This window comes from Ceratosolen solmsi, unplaced genomic scaffold, assembly GCF_000503995.2.
Source record: "Ceratosolen solmsi marchali unplaced genomic scaffold, CerSol_1.0 scaffold35, whole genome shotgun sequence".
NCBI classification, from domain to species: Eukaryota; Metazoa; Arthropoda; class Insecta; order Hymenoptera; family Agaonidae; genus Ceratosolen; species Ceratosolen solmsi.
In genome coordinates this window covers 6,962,345-6,988,396 of record NW_011948423.1, presented here as the reverse complement: position 1 = coordinate 6,988,396, position 26,052 = coordinate 6,962,345, and the positions used below count along the sequence as shown (strand labels likewise).

The window sequence follows — 26,052 nt, the reverse complement described above, 5'->3', positions numbered from 1 at the left end:
AAATCATACGACCCGTGGATAGAGAATAGTCCGCGACAACTCGGTTGTCAACTCACAGTTTCAAAGACGAATATTACAATGGCATCTTGTACCGCCTCACCCCATCGTGGCAGCCCTAATTGAGTGTAACCAAGCCTTTAGAGCTTTGTTCCTTGATATTTCTTGACTTTGCATTTGTGTCGTTCGCCGAATGGTCGCATCGGCAGCAGCCCCTATGAGCCCGTGAGAAAGCTCGGCTCTCATTTCCATGTGTCATCTCCACGACGCCTAGCCGCGGCCTTTTAACCCAAGCTTTCGCGGTGTCGCCTCTCAAGGACAGCGGAAATTAGCCTATCTGTATCTACATCTGCCTATCGTCTCTTTACTCATCCCCATCTCGCAAAAGATAATATCCTCGATGATGCTCTGTCGACTCCGAAAGTCCAATTCAGAAATCAGCGGTTGCTTTGTCTTAACGGGAGATTGGAGTTTCGTTTGCTTAAAACGGACTATCCCGTAGCTAACGGCAATTTGTCCACTTTCCTTTCACCGCGCTTTTCCTTCGATACCAAACTATTCCACTCAATCCTAACTACACTTGCTCTTATATAGCATTAGCTTTCAATAGATTATTCATTATTTAACATTTTAATCTATTCGACCGAAGATGTCTTCACCGACGCCTCATCCATTTTCATTCAATGCTCGTTTAATTTGGACTAACCGTATATACCTTTTTAGAGACATCGTCTTACCTATTTAACAACTATCTGATATTATATTTTTCATTTCTCCCGTTTAACTCAAGTTTAATAAAGCAACGACAATAATAATAATAAATATAATTATCTTTATTATTATACACGATGGCATTTAATTTGATTGTGTTTCGATTTCAACTTAAAAGCAATAACTAAGTTAACTTCTTAAAATCAACGACCTTTTTTTAATCAGTGCCACGCAAAATATATGCATTACTAAGTCTAATCATCCTAGAAGGATCTTCAATTTGCATTTTTTATTAATACGAATTTTTTTTTTTTGTATAAATAAAGTTCTTTTTTATCGTTATAAAATTTCGATCGAGTTAAAATTAATCTCGGAGTTGAATTGTAATTTACCAAGTTAGAAGGAAATTAAATCATTTGCGCTTCTGTACAATTTTAGTTAAATAAAAAAAAAAATAATAATAATAAAACAAAGGAATAGAAGAAAAAAAGAAACGAATAATAATCATTTGAAGATAATACGAGTTTTAACTTTTAATATTTAATTTTCCTTTTGTGAAATTAATTTTGCAATTTACAGTATTATAAATGAACGACGATATTCATTATTATAAATTCAAATCAAGCGTTTCATACGGTTTTTCAGTAGCGTAAATTAATTTACAATTTTAAAAGCCAAACAAATAAGTCAATTTAAATATTCCCTTCAATAAAAAAATTAATGTATGTATGTATGTGTGAGCGTGTGTGTGTGTGTGTGTGTGTGTGTGTGTGTTCCACACTGAATACGAATTAGTTTTAATTAAATTTTATACACCGATATCCTGTGCAAATGATGAAAATCTTAAAATTGTGACAACTAAAGGATTATTATATTTAATTAATGCTTTATTGTAGAAATAAATTTTAAACACGTCATTTTGATGATATTTATGCCTCGAGCATCAATATCCGTATAAATAGCCTCGCTAAGAAGCAATAATTTTGCAATTCTAGATAAATATGATGAACGAACTTATGAACGTTATGAACGTAAGACATAAAAACGATTTCTTTTATAATAAAGTAAAACTAGCACTTTTTTTTATGTAATAGATTATTGTTATGCTTTGATTGACTGATACTCATTTGAGAATGTCTCATAATTCGTTAAGTTTCTATTTAAAGCTCATAATGATATATGAAAGTCGTATTTCTTATTACGACTGAGAACTCTTTTTATTGTCTATTGTAATTGATTTTCTTGTACGTAGAAAAGGAGCTATTTGTAGCTGATGCTTTTACTCGACTACAAATAAACATTGAAGTCATTAACTGCAGTTGTACTTGAATGTAAGTTTTTTTTTTTTTTTTTGTTGACTTTATACTATCATCGCTTAGTTATCTGCATTAGTGATATTGTCGTTGAAAGTCCCGTATTAATCCAAAGAACCTTTTCCATTTATCTCTAGCTTATCGAGGCTACAAAGTAAAAGATTTTGCCTAATCATAAGCACGCGGGGGAGTTTGGAATACGCAAGTAATTTTTGTAGCCTTGAAGGATAAAGTACTCAGCCTTTTATTGACGAGCATATACATATTATCGTATGTGCGATATTAAAGATACATTCCTAAATCTTCCTCCTCAAAAAGATCATTATAAATCATTATGTTAACGATTGCCAGATATTGGCACGATGTACGGTATCTTTGGTTTTCGGCAGTAAATAATAGAACTTACGACTTAAGGTTTAGAGCCCTTGTAAATTTTCAATTGAGAAGAGAAAATCGCCATTTGTCTAAACAATGTTAAACGCAAGGAGGGGATAGAGAGATGATGCTAAAATCGTGCGATTAAACGCGTCGTTAGGGAGGTATTTGTTTGCGACCGGCACACAAGCCCATTGCTTCCAATCGCTTACCATTCTCTATAAAAAAGCATGATAATCTAAGCACGATCATTGGCTGTCACTAATAATGGCTAATTTGCGAGTAATGGCACGTAATTAATGTGTCATCGACACGTCAAATCACGCACTCGATGCGCAATAATGACGTGCCGTGGGCAGCGCGCGCCGAAAGAAAATATGGCACCAGGCCAATATAGGACACATGTTGGTAACAAACTTGGCTCGTCGGTGGGGCGGCGCCCCGTAACTTGGGAACTCGTAGTAGAGGGTCGCTTCGCGACGCGACGCCCGAGACAAAGGGACATCCAGGGGCAGGATTTCGAAACAAGCCGAGGAGCGAGCCAGTGTTAACTCGGAGGCAGGCTCGGTTAATCGAATGATCGGTAACCGAGTTATAAAGCAATCTGCATGACTCATCTCTCTTTCTCTCTCGCGTAGCCTTGGGACCCGTAGCGATAATTGCCGCCGATAATGGAGTTAGTAGGCGCGGGGATTGCTGGCTGTAGTTGAGACGTCTAGTCGCGAGTCTGCAACCGCGCAAATGCCCACGCCCTTATACTTTGTTCCTTTTCTATATTATTGTCGGTGGAGATTGAATGGCTCGCTCTGGGCGATCGCAGTTTTTCAGGATGGCGGATAAATGGCCGAGCAAAGCGAATTAGATTTAGCGGTACCGAGGTCCTCGATCGAGAAATTTCGTGGCCACTCTAACGATTTCAATAATTACGGAATTTGCAGCTCATTATTGTGCCACGGCCCTGCAATACATACTCATTGCCATTTCTACGCCTTTCTCTCTCTCTCTCTCTCTCTCTCTCTCTCTCTCTCTCTCTCTCTCTCTCGGTAAAATATTGTTGACGGAGAGTGGTAATTGAGTTGATACAAAATAAACTCGCTACCTCCATCACGTTTTAGCGGGTCAATGCCGAATGGAACACGTCTTTCATTAAACGTCCTCTCCGTCGAATGAATATATCTCTGCACGAGTCCCAAAGCCAGACGAAGTCAGGCGTTTTTTATGTACGCTTGATAAATGTCCTTCTTTGTCCGGCGAGCGACGAGGTAAACAAGCTTATATAGAGAAAAAGTCTAACGCGAAAGAAAGAAGAGCGACGCCATGTGTAGAAAGGTGAGGACGGGTGGCGCAGTATCCCGATTTAAGCTCGAAGACACGCAGGAGCAATCAAGGACTACATTCGAGACGACGAAATTGAATTTGCCGACGGAAGAGGTATGGCGAAATTATAAAGGCGCAAGAGACGCAAAAGATGTGCGCGTCGCAAAAACCGATTGCCGTCGTAGTAGCTCGCGATCAGGGCTGCAGCCGTAACTTTATTTCGCATATACTGGCTTTAGAAGCGAATTTCTATTTACATGGCCAATCGTGTGCTCGCAGTGGTCCCAGGACCGATCGAAACAAAGCGCTTCTCGTCCTTTTTCCATTCCAGCGACCGAACGCCCCTTTAAAAGCCCCGAGACAAGTCGTAAACAATGATTTCACTCAGGCGCGGCCTCGTCATTTCAAAGCGGATTACCTCGAATGTCTTGCCAATCGCAGCCCTCGGGTAATTTACACGTATTATCCGGGCATTTCTCGCACGTTGGCGTAATGTCGCTTCGACGCCCCTCCTCCCAACCCCCGCCCCTTCTACCGCTTCCCACCCCCCCCCCTTCTCCCGCTTCCCCCCCTATTAGACCCCCCCCCCCCCCGGATTCCCCCGATCCGTTCGCCCCCACTCTGGAGGAGGGAACGCGACACGGAAGATCCGGAACCTCGTTAAAGTTACGCCGACAGTTCAATTATGATATTTCCCCATCGCGAGCGCGTCACGCAAAAGGGTAAAAGCGCGCGGAAAGCGTCGAGGGCGCTTGATGCTGGCGGTGGCGGTGGTGATGATGAGGAGAAGAGTTACGGGAGCACCATCAGGTAAATAAAAACCAATTCTAAAAACGATGGCGCGATGAGCTCCATCGGGCAATATATGGCTTTTAGCGAGGCATATCAAAGTGCCAATCTGGTCGGGGGTAGGGGGTTGGGGGCCGACACTGAACCGTTTTCTCTGCTGCTTAATGCAATTTTCGTACCCCTGGTAATTCGCTTAGGGTCGTAATATCGCGCGCCCGCGCGACACTAAGTGGAACGCTGTGATACGTCCTATCTGTATGCCTTTAACGGCGCGTTATACTCGTCGCACTTTACGTCCGTTTGGACACAGCCTCCTTCGGTTCGAGCATACGTACGGCTTGCAGCCTCTTTCAACGTCACTATTCTTCACTCCCATGGTTGCTCGATAGAAGGTAATATCAATCGTCTCCGGACTTTATTCTCGATGGAACGAGTGGGAGGAATTAGTCGTCGCTCGAATGTCGCCGCGCGATTACTTACGTTTTGAATGAGAATGCTGAAACGAAGGGACGTCGACTGCCTTTATATATTAAGCTTTAAGTTTGGTTAATCTTTCGCAGCTCTTTTATTATAAACGTATTTACAGCGTGTGAAAGGGTATATGGATGTCGATTAAAATTTTATTATTTTGATATTGATAGAAGCGCATGGTAGACGTTCTTACTTTTTAGGGAAAATGGTTAACGTTAACGTTGTTTTCGAACATGACTGTTTCGTAACGGACAACAATAATAAACAATAATCAATAAAGATAATGGTAACTTTTTTACTTTGCCAATAGAATTAAAAGCCATGATCGTAATTATAATTGCATAAAAGCTTTAGCTTTGTATACAGGAAAAGTCGAAAATTTGTCCTCGAGTATATTAACAATCGATCGACATTTCATATTGCGCAATCAAATTTAATTGTTAAAAAATTATTCGTTCAAACACAAAAGTTTCGAGGGTCAATTAAATTTCAGCCGTTTCGCTTTAATGGATAATTTTTCTTTTATATATGCGATAACGTTAAGTTAAGCTATAGATTAAATTCATTTGATTTTTATATTACTAATACGACTACCATTTTCGTTGTATTTCTCGCTGAAATATATTGCAAACCTAATTTATTATACATAATAATATATCGGTAATTATACTAAGAAATAATACTAAGAAATAAGATTAACATTAATAGTAACACGACAACTGAGTCAAAATCGTTTGTCTCACTCAATTTTTTAGCATTTCTTATAAAGTTAAAAATAATTTCTACAATCATGACAAGAAAATGCACCATGACGAATTATTTTCAGTGATACTGAACCATTATTTCCATATCATTTTTGAATCATTATGCTAAGCTAAAATTATGTAAAAACATTATAAATTATATTATATATTACAAGAAGCTTTAAACTTAAATAAACTTAAAATAAACTTTAAATAACTTAAAATAACTTAAATAAGCTTTAAAATAAACTAGTTTGATAAAAGGCATTAGAATATAAAAAATAAAGCTAATGGCATACAGATGTAATTGCGATTTCCAATTGGAAAAAAATAAATAAAATAAGATAACTATTGATTAACGAATGATTAATCGAATGGCAAAATTTAAAAAATTTAACACCTTCGGCTTTTTGAAGCTAAGCTCAAGCATATCCGTTATAGATACTGGACTTCGAGCCGGCCTACTTGTTGAAGCTTGAAGCAACAGTTTGCTCTTTAAGCCTCTTTTCTCTCTCTCTCTCTCTCTCTCTCTCTCTCTCTCTCTCTCTCTCTCTCTCTCTCTCTATTTAGATCGACCTCCGGTTCTTTCTTCTTCTCTATTGCACTATTACACTATCCTTTCTTGTGTATCTTTGCAAGTTCATTTTACAATTGACTAAGCTACAATTTAATTTACTAACGTCGGAATTTTACTTTTTACGATTAACAGTCGTTCAGCTCAACTTCATTTATATTAAGTTCGAATCAGTTTGTATTTACAGTTTTATTTTATATTGAGTTTATATTACGTGAACTTATTTACTTTATTTTTTTTTTGATCCTTCAAGAAGCAAATCGATCTAATCGATATTGAAATCGCGTTTTATCTTCTTACAAGCTGAATAATAAAATTTATTATATAGCCACTAATTATTAATTTACTATTAGAATTATCAATATACCACCCAAAGAAATTTCACAAATATTTTAGTTAAAGATAAATACCGATGAAATTTCCTTCTAATGGTATATCCTTATATGGAATATTCACATAAATTTTTATCATACGGAAATAGATGCAGAACAGCTATAAATAAATTGCAAAAATTATCCATTATTATTTCATATATATTGTCAAGTGAAATAACGACTGTACGATTATGAGATTAAAGTAGAGTAAAATATCATATCGAGTTTCAAATTCAAAGCATAAGTTTAAAAGTTCTTCTTTGCATTTTTTTTGTTGTTCAGTAAGTGTATTATAAGTTCGTCAAGATTTTCTTAAAATTTTTAAAACAACCTAAGTTTACATTGATACAAATTTAATATTTGAATAATAAGTGTTACATTAGCTGTTTGATTGAATTTAATGGATTAAGAGAGAGTTCTTTCATAGGATATGTAGATATAATAGTCGGTCGATAAATCGACAATATTATTGCTGCGATGAAAGTGTATTATTCAAAGTTAATACAAGATATAATTAAGCTATTCAGCTATTGACGTGGTGAATCTGACTTCTTGGTAAAAGAGCGTCTATTCGTCCAAATCTAATTGTCCCTTAACGAACTTGAAACTCTTGGCTACAGTACTATTAAGAGTAGTCGTGCTTCCCAAGATGAGAACGACTTGCAATGTTTGCAATACACGTCTTGCAATATCTTTATCGATCTATCTATTTATCTATCTATATATATATATATATATATATATATATGTATGTTCAATTCATTGACTGTATGTATTTGTGAACCGACAAGTGTATGAATTTAATTGCTTTTAAATCCAATAGAATTAGTGCTAAATAGACTTTAGCTTCATGATTCTGTTATTCAAGTTAGTAAGGAGTGATAGCTTTGATATGAAATTATATTACGTTGTTTTGCCCGCGTTCAAATAGCGTTTACTAATAACGTTCTCAATAGCTGCTACAATGACTTCAATAAATTTAGTCAATTATTTTTCAAATGCGTATCCTCTCACCAGTTATTGTAAATGCTTAAGCTACGGCTATTATCATTTGTGTAATGAAAATATGGCAAAGTATCCTGTATAAAACAATTTCCTTCTCAGACATGGCCACCATTTATTAATTAAAATTAAAGAGATGCTAATTATTCATACATGATATAGCAATAGAATTACTATTTATATTCCTTATATAATAAAAAAAGAATATTCAATATAGAAATAATGTCAATACTATTTTTACTTTAATCCGTTTTAATGTTTTACCTAGTAAAATCGAGCATTGCCAAATGTACTCACAGCATTTCCTCTACTTTTCTATTCCCAAACGTAAAATCTTTTCATCCAAGATTTTATGCACCTTTTGCAATTTCGGACTAGGAAAAAATCTTACAGGGCCGATCAACGATCAAAAAGGAAATTTAAACATTGTCGCTTGAAAGATTAGCACGCGCAGCCACAAGGCATTTAATAAAAATTGATAAAATAGGAGAGCTCAAGGCTAACCAATGGCCCTTCTCCAAGCTTTCTTCAAGCGCGAATCGCGAAAAAGAAAAAAAAAACTGGTTGGAGGACGGCAAAAACAAAACGAAGTGACGCCGAGCAAACTCAGCCATGTCCTGAAGCCGATAAGTGGCTCGTGAGTGGATTATCGCCGGCCGCTAGTGCAACTGACAGCCGAGACAAGTGAGTTGATGAAGTGATTTTGGGATATTCGTTGATTCATACAGGCTCGTTAGCTCGTTAGCGCCGAGTGGCCCCGACGTTGTGTATCGCGCCCACGAAATACAAGCGAACGCTAACGGCTAATAGAAAAATCTTGTAGAACGCCCTTCCATCTCCTATACGCGAGCGCGAGAATTCATTGTAAAACGTCAACGCATTGCCCAGGCACTCTATGATCGATGGTACTCCCTCGCGTTTCTTTGTTTGGCCTCTAAAATTTCTGGGAATGAGAAGTCACCCTTACGTCATGGATATATCAGTCTAAGCCGTGAATGCGCCGCCATTGGCAATCGGATTAGAGGCATTTTTACTTGGGTTGCACTGCGATTCTACTATCTCAGAATTATTTCTTCACATATCCAAGTCAATTCCCCTCGCACTTGTCGTCTTTAGTGACAAATGTTTGACAACGCACACGCACAGAGAGATAAATAGATACATAGATAGATAGATAGATAGATAGATAGAGAGAGAGAGAGAGAGAGAGAGAGAGAGAGAGAGAGAGAGAGAGAGAGAGAATGAAAGAGAGAGAGAGAGAGTAGAGTTATAACAAAATTAGATTTTGCTTTACTTTTTAACAAATTGTAATTTTTTACGATTACTTTTGTAAGTTCCGAATAAAATATACAAACTTTCTTTTTCTATTGAGTGCACATGATTTAAAAAAAGAAAATTTTATACATAAAATCTGTAATTGAATTTTAAAAATTTATTCATAAAAAATTTATTCGAATATCTCACACGTAAGATTTAATCGAGTTTTCGTAGTAAAATTTATTAATATTATATATATTATTAATTCACATATTTATATTCCTGCACTATGTATTATCACTAAGTTTATTAAAATGTAAATGCTTAATTTTTTTCTCGAAATAATTAATTTATTTTATAAATTTATTTAATTGAAACAATATATTTCTATACTACAAACAACATTTCAATGCTATATTTATATATTGTATTTATATTTCTAGAAAATAATCAATTTAAGTAGTATATGGTGCGCGTATTTTTCACCACCACATAATATTTTGTATCTGATAATGAAATAATAATTTGAAGTTTAGTAAAGGTATATATATATATATACGGTTGTGTATAAGAAGAGAAGTAATATAAAAGCAGATGTATGTTTTCATGATATTGAAATGTTGGGAAATGAGAGATTTTTTGAAAAAAAAAACCAACATTAGAAAAATAGTAAGATTATATATATAAATATATATAGCATATACTATATTTGTCATCTTTAACAGCTTTCCATCAGGAAATTCGCGCTCTTACGCAAGCACGAGTCTGCGGGTAAAGTCTGTCGACAAACAAACCACTGCGGTCATTCTTTCAGTAATTACTACTGTAAAGCTTCTGCACGTCAAGACTTGTTCGAAGAGTTAAAAAAAGGAGCCACAAGGGAAAACGGAGGAAGAGGAGCAGATTGAACGTCGAATCGTTGAAAGCCAAGCATCGGGGTTTATAAGTGGCGCGAGAGAATAGAACCTTTCAAGGAATAATGCACACACAGTCCTGGGAGATTGGGAAAGAGACAGGCGATGGGAGAAACGTTAAAATAGAAAAAGAGTGAAAATAAGAATGAGTGGGAGAGGCAAGCTCATAAGAAATGCTGATTGCCTTCCCTTTCTTTCCTCATCTAAGTACCCTTTTTCTATTTTTTTCTAGATTTTTTTTTTATTCATTTTTCTTGCATCATTCACCTCAATTTTTTAATGTGTGTCTGTATTTTGTAAGGGAAGCGCTAGAGTGCGCTTCTATCACATCGTTCCATTAATCTTCAATTGCCATCTAATAATATCTATTTAAAAAACATTGTATGTCTTTTACAGTAATTTACTAATACCAATAAAAGTTTCGGATTGATTAATATTAAAGTGTATTGGACGATTACCAATATAAATTTGAAATTATTAATAAAATGCAACGGATGGATTATCTAGGATTATATATATATATATATATATACATATGTATTTATGAAAAGTATGTTCCATTAAAATATTGTAACAGGCTATTTATCTAATACACATTTAATAATGAAAAAGCTCATTATATATTCTTCTTTGCAGCATAATTTTCCTCGTTGTTCTAGATGATTCAATATTTTATTTCTTTTTTGCACATTGCGTTGGTCTTGAAGTCTCTCAATTGTCATCAGTCATTGAAATGTCAGAAATTTCTGTGCGTGCACGAAACTGTAAACTGAAGAGATAAATTATTACTGGTACGTGTTTATATAACTGAACAAATGACTTTAATAGGTGAAAAAGAAATTTTAGTCTATAATATCCCAAAATTAAAAACCGTTCGTTATTCTCGTTTAAAGAATGTCACGTAAATATATAATTTGAGTAATCAATTAAATTTAAAATCAATTTACCTGTATATTTTTGGTATTATTTATTCTAGTAGTTATATATAATATACTTAGCCGCCGTATAATATATTGTGCTTATCCAATCGAAGATTAAATAAATATTTTGTTAACAATATATAATGCAAACGATAAAAAATACTTGAAAATATGGAAATTACGTGGTAATATTGTTTTCCCATACTTTGTCTTTTAGAAAAATAAAAAATGATTTAATTATAAATATTTTCAATTATAATATTTATTTTAATATATATATATATATATATATATATATATATATAAGAAAATCTTTTTTATTATATTATCCAGTATAATGTTAACTTTTTTACATTTTCATTCTTTTTTTGATCTGATTTATAATCAAGATATCTTATCAATTAATTATATAATGCAGTAAAAATTAGCATTTCTTAAGATACTTAGAAAGTAGCCGTAATATAATGAAATATTATAAAAGGCAATGCCTTGATGCCTGATAACATTAATTTTCTTGTGAATTAAATTTTGATTCTTTATTTTTTAATCACAATTATAGACTTTTATACATAGTAGTTTTATCGGCCATATTATTTATTATTTTACGAATCAAATTAATTATCTTTTTTACGAAAATTCGCATGAAAAGTATATCGTTTGATTGACATTCATTGTTAAGAAATTTGCACATAGGGAGAAAAAATGTCCAGCTAGGTGTGATAAAGTGATGAATTAAAAGCTTCGCTTAATAGAGTTTTTACAAAAGAGCTTGCCAGGTGACAGTAGAAACGAGAATTTCACAGCATTAAGAGCTCGTAATTGATACGGCTAATTGCGTTGCTCCTTCATAATTGCAATCATTAAAATCTATAAGTTTACTGCGTCTCCAAAAACTGCCGAGGGAACTTTGCAATGAAGTAGCTATAGCGTTCCAGCAATAAAAATGTAATTTCATGAATTTTATATCCTTGTCTCTCCCAAAATACAAATGTTTTATATCGACCCGAAGAATTTTCTAGTCTTTTATCGTCGTAAGTGGACAAATCACGGGATAGTGCCGGAAATGCCCGATTCGAACGAAAATTTATTGAGAGGGTGGATCTAAATTTTATCTTTAAGTTTGAATTTTTCTGTAAATACTTCGGTCGGCAATTTAATACATGTAAAATTCACAGTATTGTCAAAACCTTGAACAGACATTATTCTCCCTCATTTTAATTATACTTATTTAGGCATTGTAGATGAAACTTTAACGAAATTCTATTTTCTACATAAATGCGCGCGCGCGCGCTAGTTAGCTGCGCAGATTTACTGAAAATTAGACATTCCACAATTGTTATTTGGATCTACTGGTTTATTTTTAAACCAATGTGAATGAAAGATGACAATTGCAACGCATTGTAAATGAAAAGCAACGCGACTATATGGAGGTACTTGGCTTACGCCAAGATCATCAAAATAGCATCGTAATTAACCGGAGTATTTGAAAAATGACAATTTTCAATATCGCGTCATAATTACGGCCAAGTCTCATTAAGATTCGATAATGATAACATGGCATAAATATAATTAAAAGTCCATTAAAAAGGAGGGAAATTTTATTTTGCAGAGGGACAGGAGCCGATAGATGGAGAGGATGGCTGGGGGGCAATGGAGCGGCTGGTTGCAACGCTGTCGCGAATCACGAAGTCTAGTCCTCGTGATCGTCGCCATAGCCTTGTTACTAGACAATATGCTACTCACTACCGTCGGTAAGTAATTTGCACTTTATATTTACCTCGTTAATTATTTAGCCGATTATACATTACCGAGCACTTTAATGAACAGCAAGCAACGCTGCTAATAAACATTATTCATATCCTGTTCTGCGGATGAGTCCACAGTCACCGGAGCGTTTATAGAAAGCGTTAAGAGGAAGATTAATCAGAGATTGTATTTGTGATTTAAATGCCTTACTTTGTGATTTTTGAGACCTAGGATAAGTATAAAAGTTGAATCCTTGCTCGAGAGATACAAAGCTACATGTTTCTTTCCTTCTATATTTTCTCTTCTTTACCTTTCTTTTTCTTTGTTTCTTTCTTTCTTTCTTTCTTTCTTTCTTTCTTTCTTTCTTTTTTTTTCGTTATAATTATATATAATTATATATAATATATAATTCATCGTTCTGCGATTCCGTAAGTGCGCTACGTGGTAAGACGAGTATAAACAATAAACGCGATGATCAGTATTTTCTTAATATGAGAATTTATCAAGGGTTTTGTTTAATTGTGACCTAATTACTATCGATTTCTTTAATCCAATGTCAGATTATAGTTACTTCATTTACAATATAAATATTGCAATTAAAATGGTGGATTAAATTTTCGATCAAATATAAATTAGAATTTAAACGAATCCAGCGATTAAAAATAAATTGAAAAGCTGTTAATAATAAGATTCATCTTTTCTGGTATTAAGTAAGAGAAGCTTTTTTTTGTTTCGAATGGCTTCAAGATAACTTTTAATGAGTAGTTTCATCCTTGGAATATCCAAGTCTCACTCATTTGGACATGTGCGTCGACAACTACGGATCATTTCTCGGTAACTTGCTCCCATAGCCTCTCTGGAATTTCTTGTTGCACGGTCTGTCGCGATAAATGAAAGAAAATGAAGAAATAAAAGACACTTGAACGGAAGTGAAGAAGTGCAATTAGACGACTGATGTAAATGCGGTTTGCGCGTGCGCGCGATTCTTTTAACAAGCCCAGGCTCGCCATTGAATCATTCTCGCTTTAAAAGCTTCATATCGTCAAAGCGTATAAAGGAAAGGCGGAAAGTAAGCTTGAGAGTAACGAAGTAAGTATCTCCTGTAGATAATTAAAATCTTTATTTAAGTACTTTAAGTTCAGCAAACTCCCCGTTTTACATTGGTGCCACAATTGTTCAATTAATAGTTATTACATCGCTTCTACAGATAATACTTTATTATTATAATGAAGAACCATACTGTTATCGCTATTGTAGTGCGGCTGATATTAACAGCTGTCAATAGCGTTACTGTATCAATCGAAAGAATATTTCATTTATTATAAATCCATGTCAATTAATGCTTACATCTTAAATATTTGTTAAAATGAGATTTCAATTTTCTATCAGTGACAGCTTTATATTTCACTTCCTAGTTGACTTACACGTTAACCTACTTGACTTATCACCATTATAATAATGATCTACATAATATGTTTACATTATTTATACAGCATTATCGTTTACATTACAATAATAATCTTTTATTATATTATGCATAATGTATCAACTATTTTAATTATTATTACGTATTATTCGTAAACTATCTTATCTTATTGACTTCTTTAAGCAATATAATATTTATGTATGATTGCAATTATATATATACATATATATATATATATATATAGAAAGGCTATTATAAAATTTAAATATAAATTTATAAAATATAAAATTATTGATAATTCAATATTTCATTATTTTAGCATTAACAAAGATATTCTATTTATATTAGATTTCCATTGTCTGATACACCAAGATGATGCATTAATCTTACTAAATTTTTCATTTGCAATTTTTAAGCTATCATCGTCACAATTTAATCTCACTATGGCGGTAATATATCCAGTATTTTCTTCACCTTAAAATCTAATCCTCTTCATTCTCTTAATAAATATTCTATTTAACTATATGAATAGGACAATCCAAATTATATTAATATAAACATATCATTACATGAGCTCTTTTATATTTTTTTCTATAATTATAAACTTGTTTCTGCAGTAATAAAATTCTATAATTTTTATAATAAATAATTCATTATAATCATCAGTGAACGTATGATATAATTATTTTTATATATAATCTCAATATAGAATAAAAATCGTTTTTCAACGAACGACTAAAACTGCATTGATCCTTTGTAATGCCTGCTATGCTCCTTTTAAAATATTCAAGAACATATTCAAGATATTCTTTATGCATATAAAGAGGAGATTCGACAAAACAATTTTGCTTTATTTCATCGTTTTAGCTTTTAGTTAATATTTCATATAAGATAAATTCTATACATGTGAGAAATCATTCTTATTCGATTTAAACTTAATTTTTTTAAATATCAGCTCATTGATTTTCCAGTTGTAGTATTTTAGATTTATTAATTATTCATTTAAAATTTGTGTGCATATAAGAAACATTTCAAAATATTTTTCAACGCGATATTAATAAACTTTTAGTAATTTATCGCAGCTAGTTCAAGATTGATCAAATAAACAATTTATTTGTATCGAGGTACTCCCATTCTATTGTATCCGATGAAATTTAAATCAGAAAGTTTTTAATTCTATATTAAATTCATGAATATATTAAAAATTTTAATTTTTTTCTTACATTTCAAAAATTTCAGTTATTGATTTTTATATCTGTACTTTGCAATTTTATTGCAATTTATCTATTTTTTAAATATTCAAATTTTAAGCTTATGTTTTGTCTTCATGTTGATAGTCAATATATTGTTAATATACATTTTATAAATTATACAACTCTATTTTTTACAATTAATATATAAAAATTATGACTATTAGTGACTTGTGAATTCATTAAATTATAAATTTGATTAAATCTATTATCACTTTTATTATAAAACGTAGTTCGATATTACTTCTAGTTCATTGCTGTTCGCTATTCTTGAAGTTATCGAGTACTTTGTAACCATTAGAGATTTCAATTTAAACCTTAATCTACTTTGTATTTTTCTTCAAATTTTCATATTTAAATTTATATTTTATTAGAAAATTGTATTTTTATATTTACTTATGTATAATACAGGTTTATCGAAGCTACTAATCTAATATTATCATAATGATAACGTACTTTTCAACGATCTACATTTGAAGTATTTATACGATATTCGTTACAAAAACCAAAAAAAAAAACAAAAAAAAAAACAAAGAAAGAAATTCGATTTCGTCATCTTTTGTTAAATGATATCTAAAAATTATCGGATCTTACCATATACGTAAATATCGTTATGCTAAACATATGCATTTTTAATAACTAACGCTTGGAAGTTAATTAATTTTATTAGATCTGTAACTTTTAATTTAATATTATCCCATGAAAAATTTAACATCTAATCATATGTAATCTGATCATAATTAATATCCAATTCTAAGGAATTCGTTATCTATGAACATATAATAGAGCAATCGAAAAGGAAATATCAATTCTCAGATTTGATATAAATATTAGATGAATATATTATTCATCTGTTTGTCAAATCATTCAATCGCATCTACGCTCGCACACATGCATATACGCAGAATGGGACAGACAGACAAACAAATAAAGAAAAACGGATAGAATTTTATAGAATTTGTAACGAATGAATATTCTTCAATTATATTTGACAATAATAAGGGTTAAGAATATTTTCTATACACACTTCTGTACAGAATGTGTGCTAAAATTTGAAAATCAAGTACTATTTTTGTTTTCCTTTCTCTTTTTTCTTTTTTAAATTATTTATTTTAGCCACTTGCAATGCATACTTTCAAGAAGCTTTTATGTGAAAAATTGAATATTGTCATCGATTTAAAAGTAACAAGAACATTGTCCACCCTGTCACACTCATTATATTTCCATATTAATATATTATCCCGTGGTCAGTAATAAAATAAAAAAAAAAAAAAAAAAAAAAAAAAAAAAAATAATAATAATAATAATAATAATAGATAAAAGACAAAATAACGGAGTGAGCATATAATCGATAGCACAACGTAATAGAGCTTCTTTGAAAAATCGGTTAAAACGTATAATAAAGTATCTGGTCGCATCTTATATAGGGGAGAGAAATGGTTATGGTGGACCTATAACAACGTTCGCGCAAACTCTACCTTTTCACAGGCTGTTAGCACTTCTATCTATCGCGCGCGGTTTTTCCTCGTTTCCGCTCACCGAAGCACGAACGGACGCCGATAGCGAAATTTCGAAGTTGCGGGTTTTCACCATGTATGCACTTACATACGTACGGTACATACTTGTAAAAGCTACACGGGGTCGAATGAATTTAGGTATTCGTGTACGAGTCAAGTGCTACTCGACTAAGACCACCTTCGAGGCTTTACTTACTTTTGTCATTTATAAGTAATGAATACTGAGAGGTGAAGAGGTTGTAAAGTCCCATGAATTCTCTATTAAACGGCTTTTATTAAGATTTTTTTATTTATATTTTTCACAGGAAAATTTATACTAATCAACCATACTGAATATCACACGAGATAACAAAACACTTTAACGCTTACATTATTTCCGGCTAATTTTAATGACAGCACCGCGATTGTAATTCATTTTTTATTTGTATATTTCGAGTGTACATTATGCGCAAAATGTATTTTCACATGTACTTTCGTGAATTTTCTCTAATGACTGGACATTGCACATAAACGCGAATATCAAAGAAGTGTCTCTGCTCAAAGCACTAGACTATTAGGTGAAAATTCATTGTCATGGTAGCCATTAACTTATTTAATTCTTTATCGATGCAGCACATTTTTATTGGCAAGTTCGAGATTATGAGAATGTTAGCTTCGTGTTTTCTTGCAGAATTAGCCGAGTATTAAGACGAGGTTAATGATAAATTGCATCGACTTTCAGCATGCCTGCTACTAATAATTTCTCATGGAACGTGATTTTTTAATCGAAGAAAGCGGGACAAAGAGTGAAAAAATGGAATGGCGCTTAATATCCCGTTGAAGCGATGAAATTGGCAATCTTATTATAGAATATAAGTCAACATAATACCACAGCAGTTGTACTGCGTCGTTCTGCTCCTACGATAGGCTACTTAAGTGAACGAAAAAGTGGAAGAATGATATATATATGTGTACAGTTGGATAGATAAATAAAGAGAGAGAGATAGAGAGAGAGAGAGAGAGAGAGAGAGAGAGAGAGAGAGAAATGCACAGAGTACCGAGGATTTGTCATGATTAGGGTAGAAAAGTCCTTTTCCACTAGAAAACAATATCCCTCGGGAATATTATTTATTACTCGAAGTTCATTATGCTTCATAATATCTCATTTTTTTACAATTTTTTTTTCCAAATGAGGGATTCTTTGAAAGATTTTTTTTCCTTTTTTTTTTCCTTTTTCAAGAGAACCACTCGAATGTGATCGGTAGAAATTCTGGCTTAACAATTAATATGAATAACCTATATAATCTGACTTAATTTTATATAATTATTTTATATACATTTGCTGATATTTATTATAAAATTTGCATGAAAGGCTAATTTCTAAACTATTAAGAAAGTGTATTAGTCAAGAGGAAAAGATTGTTCGTGTGCATTAGTACTGCGATGTAGTATATTTTATAGGTAGGCAGTTATAATGGAAAAGTCTTATTTTTATCGGTGAATTAGTCATTGCTAAGAAAAGAATTATTAAAATAAAAGGATCGACTGCTGAAAATATTATTAAATAAAAGTTTTCAAATTCATTGTATTACTCGTATTTAATATAAAATAAAAGTTCCGAGTAATCAATTTGTAATAAAGTTTGTCGGGAAATGACGGTGACGTTATTCATCGCTTATCTAACGAATGGATAAAATTTACGTAATTTACGTTTTCGTTCGAATAATAAGCCGCATCGTGTGTTTAAATTATTTATTGAACCGATGTTTGGCCTACCTCATGTGCTTCTATGTCGAACTTTTAACATTGTAATAATATAAATCTTATTCATAATGTCTCACTGTACGGCTTATTGTAATTTATAATTTAAGCCTATAATTACTTATTATATTTTTATTATAACAATTAAAAAAAAACACAATGGGTTTGAGAAATTAAAAATTGTATAGATCAATTAAATACTGCTTATTGCCACCGTAGCCTTACATTAACATCAAACAATCTGCAAAATTCACATTTAGAAGTACAATAAAGTTTTTTAATCAACTTTTTAATCATGGAATATTTCCATACGCGGGAAATCGATGTTTTCACAAAATGACAAATAAAAGATTTTGAAAAAGTGAGAAGTGAAGAAATGTAGAAGAAATACGCGCGGAAGGCTATCTCATCCGTGGTAATTATTTTACGGGAAAGCGGAGAGAAAATAAGGAGTAGCGGAACAAGAAAATTCGAGCCAAGAGGGAGCTCGTGTATGTTAGAGAGCATGATGAAGTAGGAATAGCAGGCTGGAAGGAGGAGGACGTGGAGGTGGTGGGGGAGCCTGGGGCGAGGGGTCCTCTGAGAAAGAGAAAGGGCGAAGCAACACGACATTAAAAGTCGAGCATCTAACGGCGAGAGCTTGAGATTTGACGGCCGCGCTCAAGTCCAAAAGTGTGTAAGGGAAAAAACCAGGAAAGGCACTTGACGAACGAACGAGCGTGTACATTCCGGGGTGGATGGGGGTTGGGGGCTGAGGCGGGGGAGTGGGTGGGAAAATGATCGCGCGCGTCCCTCGCCGCTGTTTTTCCAGCTTTTAACTTTTCAACCGCCCCAGTGCCTCGATGCTCGATGTTTAATTCAGGAGGGGTGAGCGCGCGGAAAACGTATGGACCGCCGTATGTCACGCCGCCAATCCAGATAAGTGGTCATGCATTTATGGAACTGGCGAGTGCTATATACAATATAACCACCACCACCACTCCCTGCCCCTGCCCCTGCCCCTGCCCCTGACCCAGCCCACGCCGTCACCCACGTCTTGCTCCCTCCCTCGCTCCCGCCAACGTCCACGGATGGATGCCACCCCACACACCCCACACACCCCACACACCCCACACACCCCACACACTTACAATGCTCGGCAATACGTATTATATTATATACTACTACGCAAGCGCGTAAACCGAAGCTTCTTTTATATTAAAGTACGTACACGCGCGTCGGGGTAACTTCATTGGCACTTTTGATACATACCGCCGTCACGGCATTTCTCCCCCCCCCCCCCTCTCCCCCCCCCTCTCCCTCTCTCTCTCTCTCTCTCTCTCTCTCTCTCTCTCTCTCTCTCTATATATATATATACAATGACTTCCTCTTTCCATTCCCAATCAAACGGACGGACGGACATCTCGAAATAGAAATTTGTTTGGATTTTTTTGAATGATGAGAAGAAGAACGAGAGAAGAGGAGGCGGCGCGCTGCTTCCCAATTAGGTCGATCATCGCATGATCGAGCCAATGAGAAATTTTATCGGGCGAGTGCTTTTCGACTGTCAACACGCTCAAGATGAATGAACATTAGAAATGGGCGCCTGACTTTCAATCTACTTACACTAAATAATTAAAACGCGTTGCTGCCCGGCGATTTGATTACTACTATAGTTGTTTTGTTGGTTAGTTAAGATTCGAGATGAAACCTGTAACATGCGAGATTAACAAAGAAGAAGAAGCAAGAGCACAGGAAACGCTGATTTTATATCCCATTTCCTATTTCTCTACTTTTATTGCCGCGTACTTAGAACAATGAGTAAGTGTAAGTAATGCGCATTCTCCTCAGCTTATTTACTTTTACACTTACGTTTATTGTCGCGCGCTCGGTGGTGTCGTCATTGTGTTTCAGTTAATTAATTATCAACGTCATCAACTCTCTCTGTCTTCTTTCAGTCACTTCACAGCAAACACTCTCCTCCTCCATCAACCCTTTCGACGAATATGTTAAATTGCAAATAACAAATATGAAGGAGAAATTTATGAAAAGAGCGACGTTATATAAATAACGTTACACACACGACCCGTCGCCTCCAAAACACTTTTTTACTCGTAATCGTAATATAGCACAATAATAATATTGTAGAGAATATTTTTTAAAAACTTGTAATATTATTATTTACACGCCACCAGCAATTTCTTCATATTAATTGTATTAATAGTATTAATTGTATTAATTTGTAATTATCATCCAGTACAATGGAGGAAAAAAAATGTAATAATAAAAAAGGGGGTTGGAGGTGCTGGGATTTGAACCCAGGACTTTCAGCATGCGAAGCAGACACTCTACCACTGAGTTACACCCCCAGTGTAATATCTTTAATGCATAAAGTCTTTCTAAGGTGTAAATATAAATTATTACCCAAAAATGAACGATTATTCGGTATTTTAAAGAGAAGTAGTTGAAATTCGATGTTTCCTTCCTTACTCTACGTAAAGATTAATAAAATTTATATTAATAATCTTATACTCACGCTAATTATTAGTGTAAAAATATTATATTTGAATTATAGATTTAGATAATCTTAGGCTTGATTGTTTGTAATAGGACATGTTAAAAAGATAAAAAGATATTAATCTATATATGTTAATTGTACTTAATGACTAATTATTTATTAGAAGTAAGGATTAGTAGTTTTAGCAATGATTGAGGTATTCAAATTTTGGATCATTTTTTTTTTTTTTTTTTTTTTTTTTTTTTTTTTTTTTTTTTTTTTTTTTTTTTTTTTTTTTTTTTTTTTTTTTTTTTTTTTTTTTTTTTATAAAAAGAAGAAAAAGGAGAGAAAAAAACAATGGAAATATTAAGTAATTATTTATTCAGTTATACAAATAATTCATCGATAATGTAGATATCTGTTTAGTCACAAGGGATTTTAGAACTTGTTACTACGGGTTAAGAGAAAATAAATTTTCTTTTATTTATTTGTTTGTTATTAAAAAGTATGCTCATGTAATGCAAAATTAATATACAATTTTATAAAATTACTATTTGGCAACTTAATAGAAATAAATTAACCAAATGATGGCTTTCTATGTATTATGTATACATTGTGAGTTCCTATCAAATCATATAATTAATTTCTAAAATAAATTTACCAAAAAAAATATAAATCATTCATTTACGCGCGAATGTCACAGTTTTACATATTTATAATTATAAATAATTATTATTTAACTTTTTACGATAAATTATTTTTATCCTATTTTGAAATAACTATAAAATATTTATTGTATTTTAATAGAAAATTTAGAAAATCATTGTATGTAATGGCTTTTCGAAAAGTATATATTTAACTATCAGAGTATCAAAATTTGCCCATGAAATAATGGTAAAAATAAAAATAATCCATAATTTATATATTTTTTAAAAAGATGTAGCAAAATTCTAGCAAAAAGAGCTTCATTACCTGCTTTTTCAATCTTCTCTTCAAATCCTCGATTAAATTATCGATCATTGTATACGTTAAATATATTTTATTCTTATAAGTCGTATGAAATTCCAAATCAAGTTAAAACATTGCTGGTTATTTGATTGAAAATAAAATTTACAGATGAGCAATTGCGAATCATGCTAGTTTAATCTACACGGACACGAGTGGGTGAAATCTTGCGGAGTGACACGATAAGGACTAAAAGTTGTAAAAATGTAACAGTCACTAAATCTGATTTAGCTAAGGCTCGATCTATGCTATATAAAATATATTTCACTAGAATTAGAATTTTTCACGAATAAATTTCTCAAAACATAATTTGTATAATCTAAAAACTCATTTACTTCAAACAGTTAATCACTATTGATTGTTAACTAATATTAAATTATAAATTAAGCAATTTATGATAATTAATTAATTAATTAATTAATTAATCGTAATAGAATATTGTTAAAATGTATAAATCAAAATATGTTTCAGTGCCAATCATCCCCGAGTTCCTTTATGACATGAAACATCCAAACTCAACCCTGAGCGAACATCTCGAAGGAGCGGAACACCACACATCCAAGATGACCACGACAACAATAACACCAACAGCACCTGGTTGCTCTTGTGCTTCAAACGCTTCCAACAATTCACCTTTGGAGTTTATTCTATCTACAGCGGTTACCTCCATTGGTTAGTCTGCATCTCTCTCTCTCTCTGTCTCTCTCTCTCTCTCTCGCTCTCTCTCTCTCTCTCTCTCTCCCACGATTCTTTTAAATATATGTTATAAAACATGTGCTATAAATTATGTAGAATTTTTTCTTATTTTTCTCCCATATTACTTTAAATTGTATTGCAACACCGTTCGGTTACAAAAGCTTCAAGAGACATTGACATTTATCGTACTTTTAATTACAATGAAAAATTCAATGCATCATATTTCCGGACAGTCATGCAAATTTATTATCTGTTAACAATATATTTGTATAATCAATTTTTTTTATGTGTATTTTTTGAAGAAACTACAACGATTAATCAGACGGTTGTTGAGGCGTTGGAAAAAAAAGAAAGACATCGAGAACTTATAGAAGAGACAGTAGCTGTTGGTATGATGTTTGCTTCAAAAGCCTTTGTTCAACTCTTAGCAAATCCAATAGTGGGACCCCTAACACACAAGTACTTTTTTTTTATTTAAAAAAAAAAAGATTCTAATGCAAGTCTGGTAATAAAGTATTACCTGATTACATTATTTTGATACTTAAAAAAAGCATTCTCTGCAATCTACTTGCTATAAAATAACATTAAAATTAGCTTTATGCATATACATATAGAAAATAATGGTAATACATTATGCCGAACGTCGTCAATGAATTAATAAGAAAAATATTTTTACAATTCAATAATTAATAATAAATATTATTTTTTAGGATTGGTTATAGTATTCCTATGTTTACTGGATTTATTATAATGTTTTTGTCTACTTTGATCTTTGCTTTTGGTCGAAGTTACGGAATACTCTTTTTAGCTCGTGCACTTCAAGGCATTGGATCTTCTTGCTCTAGTGTTTCGGGTATTACATTTTTTTTTTTTTTTTATAAATAATTCAAAGTTTCAACATGATAGTAAATTAATATCCTTTTTTAAATAACATTCTTCTTCTTTTTTTTTTTTTTTTTTTTTTTTTTTTATATATATAAAATGGCATGAGCTTTATTTATTCAAGCAAATTTTTTTTTTTTAATATTTGTTTTAACAAAATTTTACATAAAAGACATTGCTACACAGACAAAATATCAAAATTAAACTATAAAATAAAATGGATTATAATTTAACTATTAAGGATCCAAGTATAAACGTACATTTATAATGCATATTTATTTACATACAGAATATTTATAAATTTGTAAAATATATCTTCATCATTTATCTAAACGAGGTCCATTCTTAAATTTCAAATAATAAAAAAGGCATATTGAAAAACTTTGAAAAATTATTTGTACTTGAATTATATTTTTCATTAGCGCAAAATGAAATAAATACAACCAAAAATGTAAAATAATTGTTCAATTTGAGTATGAATTACGATGATGATAAATATTTCCAGTTTAATAATCTGGAACGTGAGATGCCTAAAGGAAAATATAATTTGCACAAAGTGTATGAATTATTTATGTACATGTTTAAACTAAATTTAATTTACGCAGGTATGGGGATGCTAGCCGAGCGTTATCAGGATGATAAAGAGCGAGGGAATGCCATGGGAATAGCCCTTGGAGGACTGGCCTTGGGTGTCCTTATTGGGCCACCTTTTGGTGGACTAATGTATGAATTTGTAGGGAAGTCCGCGCCTTTCCTTGTACTATCAGCTTTGGCCCTTGGTGATGGAGGTAGGTGGTGCATTTCATTGTTAATAAGTTGCTTATAATCGGCGAGCGGCTTCATTTTAATTCAGGTCTTAATATCTTAAAATCTGTTATCTTTATATCTGAAAATGTCTTAAAATCTTTTCGAAATATCATTGATATTCAACATTAACAAAAAAAAAAAATTGTTTTTTCTAAATGTACTTTGAACGAGAAAGAAATTATTTCAACATTTTCAATTTTAGTACTCCAATTGTTAATGCTCCAGCCGTCGGTTGTTTATACAGAAGCGGAGCCACCGAGTTTAAAATCCCTAGTTACCGATCCTTACATCATTCTCGCCGCAGGTAATGTATATTCTTTAAATTTTTAACCTTTCCAACCAACCGACAAATTTTAACAAACTACAAGAATAAATAATATTCTACGGTATTAATTATGAAACAATTATAAACGATAAAGGTGCAATAACTTTTGCAAATATGGGCATCGCCATGTTAGAGCCAAGTTTACCAATTTGGATGATGGATACCATGAGCGCGAGCAGATGGAAACAAGGCGCCACATTTTTACCCGCTAGTATAAGTTACCTAATTGGCACGAATCTTTTTGGGCCCCTTGGGCACAAAATGGGCAGGTATGAGCATACTCTCTTTCGCTTCTGTATCCCAACAACTTTTTACAAATTGTTTCAATCTCAATACGCAATAGCTCAATAATTTTGCATTATTAAATCGTAATATCTGTATTAAAATTTGTATTACAATTTATTGTATGCGTACACATGTATTGGGAAATGATCTTTATTAAAATTTTATAGTAAATTTTGTAATTTTATAGATGGTTGGCCGCGCTTATCGGTCTTGTCGTTATTGGTTTCTGTTTAATGTGTGTAAGTAGTTCATATCTACGTATTTTCACACGAGTATTATTTACTCGTTTGGCCTTAAATGGACACAATTTTTTCATTCTAGATACCCTTAGCAAAAAGTATCGACCATTTGATTATACCAAACGCAGGATTAGGATTCGCTATTGGCATGGTAGATAGTTCGATGATGCCTGAACTTGGTTATCTTGTGGATATCAGACACAGTGCAGTATATGGAAGTGTTTATGCAATCGGTGACATAGCTTTCTGTCTCGGCTTTGCAATTGGTATGAGTTAAATGATATTTTACGAGTAACATAGACTACTGTATGTGAAACATATCAGAACACACACACGCGCACGCACGCACACGCACGCACACGCACGCACACGCACACGCGCACACACACGTATACGATTATGCATTAATACGTTGTACCGTAATTACTTGAAAATACAGACAACTTATTATGAATGATAAAACTTTATTCCATTATTTTAATTATGAACTTTTATTATAATTAAAAATATAGATTTAAAAGTTTTTATTTAATATATATAAATAATTTTAGATAATATTGATAATGCTTTTAGGTCCGGCACTAAGTGGAACTTTGGTTAATACTATTGGTTTTGAATGGATGCTTTTTGGAATTGCTGTTTTAAATTTTATTTATGCACCATTTATGTATTTCTTGAAAGCACCACCTACAAAAGAGGAGAAAAAAGTAAAATCTTATAATGTATAATAACATATGTATTAAATGATGTTTTAATTTATAATATTCCATTCCAGTCTTTAATTGTCGGGGAAAAATCATCAGTACGTTACGTGACATATGAAAATGAAGAAGAGGAGCAGTAGATATGAATTTTTTTAATTATTAAACGAATATTTCCATGGTATCTACCGATATATATT

General features: G+C 32.7%; 1 protein-coding gene and 1 non-coding gene across 2 annotated transcripts in view; one reads left to right on the top strand and one right to left on the bottom strand.

Annotated features, from left to right (window-relative positions):
• Vmat (Vesicular monoamine transporter) overlaps positions 1-26,027 on the top strand; it is a 27,829-nt gene extending 1,802 nt beyond the window's left edge. The window contains exons 2-12 of the mRNA XM_011499647.1: positions 12,367-12,508; positions 22,389-22,589; positions 22,916-23,072; positions 23,324-23,466; positions 24,101-24,283; positions 24,505-24,606; positions 24,722-24,896; positions 25,100-25,151; positions 25,234-25,417; positions 25,725-25,858; positions 25,927-26,027. Coding sequence (XP_011497949.1) covers positions 12,385-12,508; positions 22,389-22,589; positions 22,916-23,072; positions 23,324-23,466; positions 24,101-24,283; positions 24,505-24,606; positions 24,722-24,896; positions 25,100-25,151; positions 25,234-25,417; positions 25,725-25,858; positions 25,927-25,995 — 1,524 coding nt within the window. The 5' untranslated portion in view covers positions 12,367-12,384 and the 3' untranslated portion in view covers positions 25,996-26,027. The remainder of the gene's footprint in view (positions 1-12,366; positions 12,509-22,388; positions 22,590-22,915; positions 23,073-23,323; positions 23,467-24,100; positions 24,284-24,504; positions 24,607-24,721; positions 24,897-25,099; positions 25,152-25,233; positions 25,418-25,724; positions 25,859-25,926) is intronic.
• Positions 20,713-20,784, bottom strand: TRNAA-CGC (transfer RNA alanine (anticodon CGC)). The gene has a single exon. It is a non-coding gene; the product is annotated as a tRNA-Ala (tRNA).
• Positions 26,028-26,052: the final 25 nt, after the last annotated feature.